At 34.3% G+C, this 15543-nt stretch overlaps 1 protein-coding gene across 1 annotated transcript in view; it reads left to right on the top strand.

Annotated features, from left to right (window-relative positions):
• Positions 1 to 305: 305 nt before the first annotated feature.
• Positions 306 to 15543, top strand: part of LOC123678506 (glypican-6) — a 127912-nt gene continuing 112674 nt past the window's right edge. The window contains exon 1 of the mRNA XM_045615554.1: positions 306 to 706. Coding sequence (XP_045471510.1) covers positions 532 to 706 — 175 coding nt within the window. The 5' untranslated portion in view covers positions 306 to 531. The remainder of the gene's footprint in view (positions 707 to 15543) is intronic.

Genomic DNA, 15543 nt, shown 5'->3' with positions numbered 1-15543 from the left:
GAAATATCATCATTATAAATATTGATTTCCCCTTTTTTTTTCTCTCCGTTTAGAGGCGGTTGACAAGAATTCCTCTTTTATAACAGAATAAAAGTAAAAGTTTATTACCCAGCACCTGTATGTACAGTCCCTTACCGCAATTTTTCCGCTCCTCAAATTTGAACCTGTGAACGAAAGGGCTCAGAAGGTAGGGGACGCACGCATCCTGCTTACTCTCTTCGAATTCTTTCGAATTTTTCGTATCCGATCATTTGGTTCGCGCATGCTCCATCGCCGCACGAGCTTCGAAATTTACTGAATCGCCTCCAAACTTCATTGACCGTCGAACCGGCTTGAACTGTGTGAGAGATCCTGTAATCCGGTGCAAGTTCTCGATACGTGAACGTAATGTGAGAAAATCTGTGGACGGGTCGAGTTCGGTGGCATAGAAGTGCCTTTTTGAGTCATAGAAGTAATGAGTATTAGTGAATGAAACTATAGAGATTCAGTATTAGATACGTGTGCAGATATTTTCCCTCGTAATTAGTAATTATGGCTGTGATCTTCGGAACAAAATCGGTTAAACGTCAAATGCAGGGTATTATTTTGTTTTGGGTGCTATTCGGAGTTGAATTCGCGAATTCCAACCCGGCGGGATGCGATAAGGTGGCTAAGGAATTGGAACAGAGAGGATTATTTACAGGATCTGCACCTAGACCTGAAACAGGTGATTTTTTTGGTTCATAGAATATTGTTGATTCTTCTTATCTTTTTTTTTTTTTACTGTAAACATGTCTAGTCGGTGCATGTCAGTTTTGATTCGTTTTTCATTCAAACATTTTTTTATGAATGAAGAGTTCTGAAATTAAATGTTTTGCTACTTATTTATATCATTAGTTGTTTATTGTTCAACTTAAATTTGATAATCATTCAGGGGTTTCGTGATCAATAATTCTGTATTGTTTCGAATGAAGAAAAAACGTTTTCCGCATCTATAAATGTATCTTATTCTATATTGAACTGACTCTTTTTTTGCAATAAAAATCAAATATTTACTAGGTACACAACTCCAAACAGAACACTACTTAGATTTAGTAGGTAATTCACTTGATAATTCAATAAAATAGCTTTCCATTAAGACGCTCTATCGATTTACATATTAAAGCAATAGTTTTTGGTTTCACAGACGTATGTTGAGACCTCGGTTGAGACAGACAAGGAAATTTGTCAATCATTCATATATTATGTCGTAGGTAATAAGTATCCCAACTGGAAGTTTCTTGTTATTCATCATATTCATAGAAAATTGAAGAATTGCGAAGAAGTATTTTTCTACAAACAAAATTCTTTTGACCTTATAGCAATCTATTAATTTTTTTAATGATATAGTCAACAGTATCTTAACTATGTATATAAATGAATTCCTAAAAACCAGGTTATTCCAAAACAATTTACTACCTAAACTTTATTTTCGTCCTTGAAAAGAGGTAATAGGTTTTCCAATAGTGATGAACCTATTTAAAAATGAAAAAACATGAATTGTTCCGTGAGACAGTTTATTTTTTATTTGAAAAGGTTACATTATTCCATTATGTATGGAAAATAACATCATTCAAGACTTTTTCGTATGTACTGCATTCTGGCAACTCAATCTCTTTTTCACATAAATTTGTCAGTATTTCATCAATAGTAGGTATGTTCAATTTGGATTTTAATTGCTCAGTTATTGTTGGATTATCAAAATAAACTTGGGACTTAACATATCCCGGAAGAAAAGAATCACAAGGTGTTAAATCACACTATCTGGGAGGATAATGTATTGAACCATTTCTTGAGATAATTTCACCTAAATTTGTTTTAATGAAAGGATTGTTAAGGAAGCAGTGTGACAGGTGGCACCGTCTTGTAGAAACTACTTTTCCTCCAGATTATTCTTAACAACAGCAGGAAACAAAAACCATTCGAATCAAAGCGCTGAGGGTATTACAGCAATAAATAATTTTCAGAAAATATATAACAGCGGAGTATTGTTTACATCAGTTTGGCCATTGAGCAATATTCTCATTTTATGATGTTTGTTAATTTCTTGGGATTCTTAGGCACGTAAGGGCATTATTTTTATTTTCGATATGTACCCAAAATTTCAAAATCGTGGTTAAAATTATGTCATTGTTCTAATGTATGATTGGAATGAGTAGAATTTTTCTTGTTGTTTAATTCATTCTTAAAACGATCTTCTTGTTTGTCCTAACACTGGATATTCCTAAATTAGAGTTATAAAGGGAAACGAAAAATTTTTTGGGTAATTTTAGGAAATGAAGTCCTATAAACATGGGCCGCAAAAGCTTTGTTTTTGAGATACAGGGTGTTTCTTGTAGTCCTATTTTTTTGATGACCGAGTTGATGACTATACCAGTTTATCGATTTTTTTTTAATCTTCGCTATAAATTGTGTAAATAAGTTCCAACACTTCTAATTAATTTATTCATCATATCAGCTGGATCTTTACTAAATTTGGATTTTCCTGAGGATTATTAAAGAATTGTTTGAAATTTTTTTTTTGAAATGGTTACAGATACGACAAAACTACAACAAACTAAAAAGGGTAGTACACTTGACCAAAGCCTTTTTTTTTCATTTTTCGTGTTTTGGAGGAAAGGAGTGGGCACTGTTCCAGAAAAAATGTAACCCCGTAGATTCGCATTAAAAATTAGCATTTCACGAAATATTTAAATTGGAATATCTATGCCAAATTTTGAGTTGAATATAATATCTTATGAACGGAAGGTGCTATGAGAAAAAATCAAAAACAAAGCCTTTGCGGGCCCATGTTTTTACAAAAACCCGAGGGAAAATCCTTTTGGCAATGACAACTTGACTGCTGGTTTATCATCTTTTTTCCTAATGTCTTTATTAATTTTTATTGAATTCACTGGTGTTTGAATTGGTATTAAAAGAGGTTCTCAAATCGTATTTTTTTTAAGATATGTGGCAATTTTTTCAGAAATATCTTTTGTGTGATTTATTGAAATGTATACATTCCAAACAGCTACTGCATATTAACATAACAAATGAGTGGAAATAACAATAACTCAAAGTATTTAATATCGGGAATAACAGCTTTATATCTTATATGCAGTACAAAAAAAAGTTAGACAAATTCTAATTAATTTGAGATGGATATCTTTAAAACTACGACGTGCAGCGTGTTCACAAAAAAGCGTTACACACGCAGACATACACCTGTCAATTTTTTTTATACAGATCTGAATTTACGTCTTCTGAAACGGATTTCTGATTTTTTTTCGAATCGAAATTTGTTTAATCCTGTGGGATCGCTTATAACCAATCAACCATCACCAAAATGTCCGCGTCAGACTCAAAACCGATAACTTGGAAAAACCCCAAGCCAAAATTGACTCATTACCATAAGAATGCGCCTTTTTAACGAGATCCCATAAATTTAGAGCGGACACACCAGCGCGGACCTGCCGCAAAAGGTAGTCAGCCGGCAAGCCTGGCGCCTAGACCGATTTATCGAAAATTTCACACTGTTTCGCATCGGAAAATAGGTGGTCTCGACTGGCCCCCCTTGTCCCAAACACACAATTCTATCGTTCTTTTCACGTCGGTGTTAAGTTTCCGAGTTATACCCCCCTGGCGCACTCCTTAAGGCGTCCATTCATGACGTTATTTATAGGTGTCGGAGGTACGGCCGTGGGTACCATTCTTTAAACGTGGGTTTAATAATTGTGGATTTGGGTTTTTTGTTTGGGTCCACTTGGGAATTTGGTGGATATGTGCTGGAGTTAGGGGTGTTTTTGTGAGATCATTCTGAAAATTTTAACATAGGTATAGAATAAAGTGAAGGATTTTATTTCAGTATCGTAATGAGCTCATTACAATACTAAAAACAGTGCCGTAAAGAACCCATTTTAGCATTGTTTTTAGTTATCTGTCAATTTTCGGAAAAGTCACACCAACTGCCAAGATACAATATAAAAGTCACTAGGATATATGATCTGAATTTTTCATTGAATTTCTTCAATATTTCACAAAACTTGTTGCAGAAGGCAATACCAACACTCATATGTTCGAATGTCTCATTCGTGTTGGAATAGGAGCCCATTCTGCAACTTGTTTTAGAATATACTAACGAGCGTTCATTAAAATTCGTAGTCAAGAGTGCTATGAAGAAATTTGAGTTTATTTTCTGTGATTACAAGAAGGGCTTAGCTTGTACCATATTCTTTCCAGACTCGAAGTATGTAAACAAATGTTAGTGATATGGAACAAGCTAAGCGCTACTCGCTGGTTTCTCTACAAAGAACACACATAATATGTCCCATAATGAATCAAAGTTTCATATCGACTCAAATATATGAGATAAATACCTCAATATATCAGTAATTCAGAAAACAAACTTCAAGCTTGTATTTCAGCAGGTAGATATACTTACTTCTTTTTTTTAATTCAACAATCGGTTACAATATCCTATTTCAAAAATTTAATCGGGAATCTCTCAAATAAATATATTTCATTCAATATAATATAAATTCATAATAATATAGTAAAATTGTGAATTTTAAAAATATATCACAAACGGAGATGTCGTATATGCATGTTGAAGATTCCTAAAAACTGTAACTCCCTTTATCTACGTTTATTTCTTTATGGTTGACACCGTGTTTTCAATGTATCTTGTTTGGACTGTTCCAGTTATCATAAAGTTCAATATGACATTAATTCATTTAATCTGTGATCAATCACAGATCAAGAAACTGTCATAGACAATCGAGAACTGTCGATACTCTTATTGAATCTATAAGAATGAGTCGTTAATGAAAACCCAGTGCTTATGTGAAGTGGCTTTGAGTGTTGAGTCATAACCGCCCTCCGTGAAAATCATCAGCGTTGAATCTAACGCCCGGCTTGATTTTATTCAATGGTGAATAATCAATTATCCTCTCAGAGCCTCCCTTGATGAATGAGGGTGTGAAGTGACACGTACATCTGCCGGAGGTTTATTTTTGAAGATCCGGACGTGGGGTTGCTAGATAATAGCGGACAACGCCCTAATATTATGGCAAAATTTCGGTAGGTACACATTTAGCGTCGTTCTTTGGCCGGCGATTTCCTGTAATGCAAACTGTTGCAAACATTTTGGAAACTTGGATGTCTTTCTGTGATCGTTGGGTGGGCGGGCCTTGACATAAGGATTTACCTGTCATTGTGATCCGTCAACAATTTGTCCTAAAATAGCACCTCAACAATTCTCTGGATTATTACTGTTTCTGTATGAGGATTATTGCCACAAGAGTCATATTATGAACAGTGGGTAATATTCATTATGAGATATAATCGTGTTGATATCAATAATAAGCTATTAACACTTCAACATAAGGCTTAAATACGGGGTGTTTCTAAATTAGAGGTACAAACGTAATTTAGAGATATCTTGGGTAATTTTAAGAAGTCCTGTAATTATTGGCCCGCAAACGTTTTGTTTTCGAAATACAGGGTTTGGTGTTTAATTCTATTCATTTTTGACACTTCTATAGATTTAAAACCGGTTGTTAGATAAAAAATCTTCAAGGACCACCGATTCCTTTTTTCAAAATAATAAGATATCACAGCGCAGATCATAGATATCTCGATTCGTTTTCGAGTTTATGAGAAATGAGCGTTTCAAATATTTCGCTAAATCTTTTATGGTTCATATGATACTCATAACGGATCATAAATATAGCGAAATATTCGAAAGTCATTTTTCAAGAAACGCTCTGTAACTCGAGAACAAATCAATATATCTATAACATGCTCCTGATATCTAATTATTTCGTAAAAAGAGATTGGGCTCTTTGAAGATTTTTTCTCTTATAGTTTTCGAAATGCTCTCAGTGAGCATCGAATTTGAGACACCCTAAACAATGTCTTTTATTGTACCTACAATGACAAAATAACAATAAGTAAACGCCAATGCGTCACTTACCGTTACTCTGTAAGAAATTATCATTGTATACAACTTTTGTTATAACAGACGCCTCCCATAATATACATATACAGAGTGATTCACCGGGATGGCCGTTAGACATTTATGGAAAACTAATCATAATTTTGAGCTGAAAATTTGCATATTGGGGTTTGAGACAATGATTTTTCTCTCTATAATATTTTCGAATCTCTACAACATCCGGTTATACCGGAAACAGACTACTAGTTCCCCATTTCAAATGGCACACCCAGTATATTATTGCTTCATTAGATAGCCTTTTTGACGATAATTTCGGCAATATGCCATACCTTGGGTAAAAACTCAACGGTTCATTAGTTTACGGGATTCTTATAAAAAAAAGGTGGCGATGAGAACTCACATTTTTTAGAATTTTTCGGAAGAAAAAGCAATATTTGTCGCGAAAAAATCATTCTTTTAAAAATATTTTCTCACAAGAAATTTTACTTTAAAGAAATGCTCTATTCCAACTTTGACATCCTGTATTTTGAAAACTAGTCATATTATTGAGTTGGACCCAAAGACTTGTTCAGGAGGTCATATTCTACAAAATCTACAAAATTGTCTTCAATAAGACAAATAGTGAGTCGATAAACTGAATAATTCACAAATGAGCACTAATCTTGATAAAACCATCCAAAATTTTCTAAACGTTGTTGAAACGTGTATCATTCCATGATTGAATGGCATAACCTACTGAACACAAATGACAAAACAAATATCAAAAATTGAAACAAAGCGTTTTTTAAATTGTATCATTGTTGTATACAAATTGGACACAACCAAACTCAAAATGGTCTATCATGCTTTAGTAAGTTCACGATTAAACTATGGTATCATAGGGTGGGGTGGAGCAATGAACACACACCTCAAAAAAATTAGTATAATACAAAAAAAAATCTTGAAAATAATCTTAAGAAAACCTCTTACCTACCCGACAGATATTCTCTACACAGAAGCGAAAATCTTCGACATAAAGCAGTCGTTTTATCGTTCCATTGTGGTATATCAATTCAAAAATAAATCAAGTCTACAATCTCTGACACATCAATATGACACGAGGAACCATGGCACTTGCTACAAAACTCCATTTTCAGCTAAAACAGTTGGCCAACGCAGTTTTGCTTATTTGGCACCGAGAATGTATCAGATTCTACCCAAAAGTCTAAGAGAACTTCATAATCTACGCCTCTTCAAGAAAAAATTGAATGAATTTATTGCAAAGTACCCGAGAAATGAACTCGTCAAAATAATAGACATGAGAAAATAAACATTTGTGACACTGTATTATGTTGGTACTTCTTATATCTTGCGTTTTATATTGTAGATATATATGCCTTCATTAGTGCACATTTGATCTATACCATTTTATCTGTGCACGCTTTGTAGGTGTGCAATGTTTTGTTTGTACATTTTATTTATATAAGTATTATACATTTTTATCTACATTGTATCTGTTCCTTGTCTACATTTTGTTTATACACATTTTTTAAAATAGAATTAGTATTAGTATAGCAGCCAACATCTTAAATCCTGACAACTCACGCACAGGCAATCTGCCTTAGTGAGTTTTTTGCGGTTTATTGAAACAATATTTCAAATGTTATCGATTTTTTATACAAATTGTACTTTTTCAATAAACTATATATTATTATTATTATTATTATATTATTATTATTGTTACATATAATAAGTTTTTTTGACTAATTCTCGGCATGCTTTGAACGTAGTGGTAGGTATATTCATTGCCGCACAACCTTTTTTTTTATGCAGCGAAATTCAATAAGGGATTCATGCTGAGAGGCATTTCCCCAATAATTGATTAAACACAATTGAATAAAATCAATTCATTGAATAGCGGCCCTCCAGAACAGCTTCTATTCATTGTAACCTCGATTGTAACTGTTATCAAATGAGACCATTGAAGTGCTTTACACCCTTTTCCGCTTCTTTTTTCTTCACAATTTTGATTCCATTCATCGTGGTGCATTCACGAATTCAATCGCGTTATCGTATTCTTTCAGCTGAAAATGTTTGCAGAAGGGAACTGTTCATTTAAGGTATTAAGACTGGAAATTTCAGTGGTTCAGTGCAGTATTTTCGATGAGGAAATACTCGTATAACATTTGTGGTCTGGAGGGTCCAAGAATTGCTAAGTTCACGATGAAACTGTAATTCAGCTCTGCTTTTGTGAATAGTTCCACAATTCTGAAAACCACAGAAATTATCACGTACATGATCTAACTGACAGTAGGTAGTTGTAGTTCTAGATGCAATGATAGGTTATGGGACTTTGACAATCGGCGTCAAGTATGACAGCCTGTCAATCATAGAGCGGAGCCATTCAAAATACTGTGAAATCGTAATTTTTATATAAGGTGTGTGAATAAGTCTTTTCCGTTTTTTTTCAAATTTTGAGCCTTTATTGTGAAAAAATGGTTACAAATGAATTATTGAAAGTATTGGCCATCGCTAGCTACAACTTTTCCCCATCTTTCTGGCAACATACGAATCCCGTTGCGAAAAAATTCGACCGGTTTGGCCTCTATCCAGTCATCCACCCATTTTTTGGCTTCCTCGTAGGAATGGAAGTGCTGGTCAGCCAGGCCATGCGTCATCGATCTGAAGAGATGGTAATCAGACGGAGCAATGTCTGGACTATACGGCGGGTGGGGTAGGACTTCCCATTTGAGCGTTTCTAAGTATGTTTTCACCGGCTGTACAACATGTGGGCGAGCATTGTCATGTTGCAAAATAACTTTGTCGTGCCTGTCGGAGTATTGTGGCCGTTTTTCTCGCAGTGCGCGGCTCAAACGCATCAATTGTCGTCGATAGACCTTGCCTGTGATCCTTTCATTCGGTTTCAGAAGCTCATAGTAAACCACACCTAGCTGGTCCCACCATATACAGAGCATGAGCTTGGCGCCATGAATATTTGGCTTGGCCGTCGATGATGATGCATGGCCGGGTAGTCCCCATGATTTTCTTCGCTTCTGATTATCGTAACGGATCCACTTTTCATCGCCAGTCACGATACGATGCAGAAAACCATTTCTTTTATGTCGCTGAAGCAGCTGTTCGCAAGTGAAAAAACGCCGTTCGACGTCTCTCAGCTTCAGTTCGTACGGCACCCAATTTCCTTGCTTTTGGATCATTCCCATGGCTTTCAAACGCTTGGAAATGGTTGTTCGGTCAACTTCCAATGCTTCAGCAAGTTCTTCTTGCGTTTGACACGAATCTTCATCAAGCAAAGTCGCCAATTCTTGATCTTCAAAGATTTGCGGCCGCCCGGAACGCTCCTTGTCTTCCACGTCGAAATCGCCACTTTTGAAGCGTCGAAACCATCCGCGAACACTTGAATCATCGACACAACCTTCTCCATAAGCTTCCTGAAGCAACCGATGCGCCTCGGCAGCAGCAGATTTCTTCAAATTGAACCAATAAAGTGAAACTTCCCGCAAATGACGTCGACTCGGCTCAAATTTCGACATTTTCACGATTTCAAAAATTTATGATGCGAAAAAATTTCAACTAATGTGTTAGTGTGGAATTGTTGACAGATGAATAAGCATTGATTATGACATATGTAACCATTGAATACTCGCACAGTATTGGTGGCGCCATCTCTTACAAAAAACGGGAAAGACTTATTCACACACCTTATATTAAATTAAGCGTTTTATAACTTACCGAGTAACTTACCAATTAAATCTTCAAATTAATTTAAATGAGTTATGATTGCTTCCAACCAATTGCAGAAACAATTTCTCTTCATACACTTCCGTGCAAAGGTATATACATTTTTTAATGAAAACAGCGATATAGTGTTGTCATCGAATACGGTTGTAGAAAATTAAATTTTTCACAGATAACAAGCCATCTCATCTTCTTCTGATGACAAAGACGAATAAAGTTCCTGGAAAAAATTATTAAAATTTCGTTCAAAGAGATGAGTGTCACCTTGAAGAGGATGTTGTTACCGACCCTTCTTAATTTTTTCAGGAGCGCCAATTTTCCGGGGCTCAAACGAATTGAGTTAGAAGAGGGAACTGGGTTCCTTTGAGGTGCTTTTAATGAACAAGTTCAGTGTAGGAAATGACGGATTAGAATCAAAGGACCAATTCGACGGCGACATCTAAAAAGGTCGTTTGAGGACAGATAAATGAAGACTGGATCTTTCCTTGGAGTTATTAACACTCCTCTGACATTCGTTTATGTTGTTTTTGGGATCTTGCAGATTTATTTCTTGATGATGAATGAATATTCTATACAGGGCGTAGAAATAAGGGGGTACTGAAAGTACTTAACCTCCCAAGAATTGCTTAATTTAAAATTTCAGAATTCTCGCACAGACGAAGAATGAATTTTTTTTTCATGCAATGAATAAATGATCATTTTACTTTTCTTCAAAATCGACACTGCAGTAAAATTTTTTTTTTACGGTTTAGTGTTCATATAGTTTTCAAGATGATTACTTTTATTGAAAACGAGCACGGCTATATCCGAGGTTTATTATTTTCCTTTATCTACCATTCTCTCCGCTTTGTCGGTGTCGACCCTTGTTTTGCCAATTGTGATTTTCAGTATACACTTACCTGTTGTTTTCGGTTTTTTATTTTATTCTTGTAAAAAAATTTCAATATTTCAGTTTTCAGAGATCTTAACTGAGTTATTCGCAACGCAAAATTCAATTGGTTTCATTCAAATTGCAGTTTATTTGTGAAGTTTTTAATTGATTATACAGGTTGTTCCGAAATTGGAGGTACAAACGAAAATGACAGATTCTTCGGAGCATTTCAAAAGATAAAGTCCTATAACATGGGCACGCAAACGCTTTGTGTTGAAGTGGGATTTTTTCCATTTTTTTTCTCATAGCACCTTCCTTTCACAAGATATTTAAATCAAATTTGGTATAGATATTCAAATTCAAAGTTTTCATTATGTGACATGCTAATCTACAGGGTGATATTTTTTCTGGAAGAGTGCCCGCTTCTTTCCTCCAGATTTTTTTTTTTTGGTGAACCATTGGTATTTTAGAAAAATGTGGAAAGGAACTCTGGTCCAGAACTATACTTTTCAGTTCTGTAGTTTTGTCGTATCTGCTATCAATTTCGAGAAAAAAAAATTCAAACAGCTCTCTTGTAATTCTCAGGAAAATCTAATTTATTATCCAGATCCAGTTAGTAAGCTGTGATGAATGAATTGATTGTAAGTTTTGGTACTTATTTACTCGATCTGTATCGAAAATTAATAAAAATTCGATAAACTGATCTAAGCCTTACAAAAAAAAATGACTACAAGGAACGCCCTTTATATCGAAAACAAAGAAAACCCAAGAAAAAAAGATCTATGCCCTTGATTCGAATATTTTAGCATACATGTTCATTATGATTGTTGTTGATACCGTCCTTGGTCAAACAAGTCTCTTCAAATCACATGAAAAGCGAAATAAATAATTTTGTCCATTTAATGTAATTTGGATAGTGAAATGATTTGCAACATTATTCGCAATATCTCTTAATTTTGGTGGTGTTAAATCGATTTGGTCAGAAATAAATCACGAATTTAATGCTTATTTATAAATTATTTAAAAATTCTCACTTACGATTCAAATTCAAATTTTCGTAACAGTCACACCAACTGCCAAAATACAATAGAAAAGTCACTAGGATGTATTATCTGAATTTTTCATTGAATTTCGACGATATTTCAAAAAACTTGACTGAAATAGAGAAAACATCGTCTAATACCCGTTGCAGAAGGCAATTCCAACACTCATGCGCACTTATTTCGCATTCTTGTTGGAATAGGAGCCCATTCTGCAACTTGTTTTAGAATATACTATTTATTGAGCATCTTGTTGAAGTAACCAACGAAAAATTCTATTTGTCATATAAACTGGTATTTTCTCTAGTCGGCCTGCTCTCAATTCAAATGAAAAAAAATTCATGCAAAATCTTGTAATTTCTAAACTAAAACGTATCGGACTTATGAGCATAGGAATAAATATTCAGAATGAGCACAATATCCACTGCGATATTTTTCTTGGATGTTCTCTAGTTTTGGCAATAAGATGAACATGAAATTTTGTATAAAGGTTAAAATTATCGTTCTACATCTACAGGGTGAGTCTTTGACTTGTACATATATTTTAACCGAAGATTCTTGAGGTCAAAAGAAACACTTTCTTCATTTACCATTTTTTCCGATTCGGCCCTGTTAAAAAGATATAGCCATTTTAAATTTTCAAAATGAGCTAATTCACCCCTGAAAACCGGAACACTGAAGTTTTCTCAAACATAAGATATACCTTTTGAACCTTGGAAATAAGCTACTAAATTAGAATCTGGACTTTTCAAAAAGAATGTTGATTTTAGTGAAGTATCTTCTTATTATCAGAGCTGTGCCAAAGCTCAGTAATTTGTAATCAAATCGAGGAGTTGAGGTGAGCTTATTCAAATAACTTCATTTTCAAACTAAGTTGGCTATTACTTCAATTCTAAAATCTGAGACATGACATCATAGTAAATATTTATTTCTGTGTTTTTTTTTTCCACAACAGAACAGAGTTGCATTCAGCCAAAGTACCCAATTTTTTGAATTTCACAGATAATTTTTTTTTTAAGATTAAGTTATTCGAAAACGGCGCTTTGTACGAGAAAATATGAGGAATACTTTTATTTTTCAAATTAGCCAAATATTCTTCAATGAACGTTCAAATTACCTCTAAGAGTTGGTTTCTTCGAATTTCTGGTATTTTTATGGGATGTAATGTTCATAATAAAGAAACAGAAGAATGTGTATGGAATCTTGTGTTCGGAGAAGATGTATCACATCAAAAAAAAGCTTTATTTCAAAAATCATTTCCTTCGATAGAACCCTTTACGAGATATAGCAGAAAATCACATTTTTTTAACGATTTTCAACAGCCTGTATCTTTTTAACCGGGCCGAATCGGAAAAAATGGTAAAGGCAAAAAGTGTTTCTTTTGACCTCAGGAATCTTCGGTTAAAATATATGTACAAGTCAAAGACTCACCCTGTATATGCAGAATTTCATTTCAATCGCAGGCTTTAAATTATGAGGAATACAACATTTACAGCCATAATTACAGAAGCCTTGTAGGACTTTGTTCATTAACAAACTCAACCGCGGCATTAGAGATCGAACATAACCCGAAAATTTCGAGTTCTTAAGTCTTCCTTAAATAATCGAATTGGAAAATTCGTCATCAACGAGTTGAGTTGAGACCATTTCTGACTCAAAATACAAACATAAAAAAAATAATTATGCCAGTATAGAGGATCTAAAAACTTCAACTGGGCCGCCACTGCCGAGCTTGCTCGAATATTTGAACCGCTTATTAAAGAGAGTCTTATTCAAAAAGAAGATTATACCGCATTGAAAAGAAGATAATACCATAATGAAATTTATTCGCGTTTTCGTTTTACTAACGCTATTCGTTTGCCTCAATAGAAAATTCTTCCCACAACATAAGGGTTGCCCAACGGACAAAAGGCTATCTTGTCTATAAATTCTCATTTCCTGTCTGCCCAGAGGGTGGAACCAGTAATTCAATCAAGAGATATTGTTGGTTAAATTCAATATTCCCGTCTTTCATTTGAAATAAGGCTCACACAGAGACAGAGAGACTCATCTGCCATGTGTTGGAACACAATTTAGGTGCTGCGCCAGCATCAAATGAGGATGCTGTGGATTTTCATTGAATTATTCTGACAGCTTCAATATAAATGTCATGATCTATTGTTTATAATTAACTTTCTTGTAACCATAACTCATTAGGGTGAATTGAAGATAATAGGTCTGTTTCAGTTTGAATTTTCGGTGATGAACATCGTATGAGTTTTAATTTCGAGTTAATGAAGAATTCCAGATCTGCACCGACAGTAAAAGTCGAATAAATTTTACTGGTTAGATTGGAGAATACCAAAACCTTGTAGGATACTCAATAAACGTAGTCAGTGTATTTTTCAATTATTTTGTGTTTCAATGCATTTATGTGCAAGATGAATTGAAACTGCTTCAAATATATGCTTCTATGAAAAAATATTTTTACCAATTTTGATTTGTACAGGGCGGGCAAATAAGCGAGATAAGCGGCTATATGTCAGGATCCACTCATCGTAGAGACTTGCGGTAATAGTATATTATTCAACGAGCGGTAATGTAGGTCATAACTCACGCAGATGATGTTTGCAGCACGAGCCGCAGGCGAGTGCTGTAATTCATCAAGTGAGTTATGACCATTACCGCAAGTTGAATACTATACTTTATCTACGACTATATCAATAAATACTAAGAAAAAAATACAGACTTAGAATATAGACAGAAGGAACGGGAAATAAACATATGTGCTCGATCCCGTACAAGAGAGATGGAAACTTAGCGCCACCAATCACAATCGAACAAGCTTCGGCTAGCTCGAATCCAGTAATGAGTACAGACATAGAACTTCATTGAAAAACCGAAATAGTTGCCTATAAAAATGAATTAAAATATACCAAAAAATATTCCCTGTAAACGATGACTTAATGATCTTACTGCTACACCAATCTTGAAAATTTTTTCAAAAATTGTTACCACTAAAGTGTACAAGAAAACACAATGGAAATTGTTTTGAAGTTCATACCCCTACCGCTAGGGGGCGTAATAGCTATCGTCGAGTAGAAAAATGAATTTTATTCGAAAATGTTCCATATCAAGGTGATGGAAAAATATCATCATTGTAATTCTTGGAAAATTCTTTATGTTTCCGAATTATCAGTTTTGATTTCACGACATCTTATAAGGGTGGGTGAAAGGGAGAAATCTAACTTCAGTTTGGCTCAACATTTTTGAGCAACTGAAAATGTTGCATAATTTGAAGAAAAGATTAGATTTGTTCATAGAAAATCTTGGAGTTCGAGCTCAGAGTAATAAACATAGATAGAGGGAGAATATGTTGTTTTCAGTAAGCTAATTTTGTACCCAACATGAACTTCAAATTTGACATAAGGTGCGCGGAAATGAAATCATATCAGTGATACGATATTTCACTCAATTCGCGAGTTTCTCCAAAAAGAACATACTTCTTATGTCCCATATTGAATCTACGTTTCATATTATCTCAAAATATATTGAAATGAAGACTTAAATATATCAGAAATTCAGAAAATAAACTTCAAGCGCGCTATACGACGTGAAACAACCGATGACACTAAGATCGCAAAATTTGCCTAACCTTGGATTTCAGAAGGTAGATACAGAAAATAATAAATATTATAAATTCGACAATTAGGAAAAATATCGGATTACAAATATTCAAATTTGCATATTTATTCGGGAATCATTGGGGAAATGTAAAAATTGCGTATACTCCCTCTATCTATGTTTATTACTCTATGATACCTACCTACTTTTATTTTATAAATTCCCTACAACTAATTTTTTGACATAGAATTTCAGCGGAAAGCGTCACATAAATTTTGAAATATCCATTTTTTCCATATTTTCGAAAGGTTACTTTAATGTAGCGAAAAAATAAATTCTAG

Source organism: Harmonia axyridis, chromosome 4 (genome assembly GCF_914767665.1).
Source record: "Harmonia axyridis chromosome 4, icHarAxyr1.1, whole genome shotgun sequence".
Taxonomy (NCBI): domain Eukaryota; kingdom Metazoa; phylum Arthropoda; class Insecta; order Coleoptera; family Coccinellidae; genus Harmonia; species Harmonia axyridis.
This window is presented reverse-complemented; position numbering and strand designations above follow the sequence as displayed.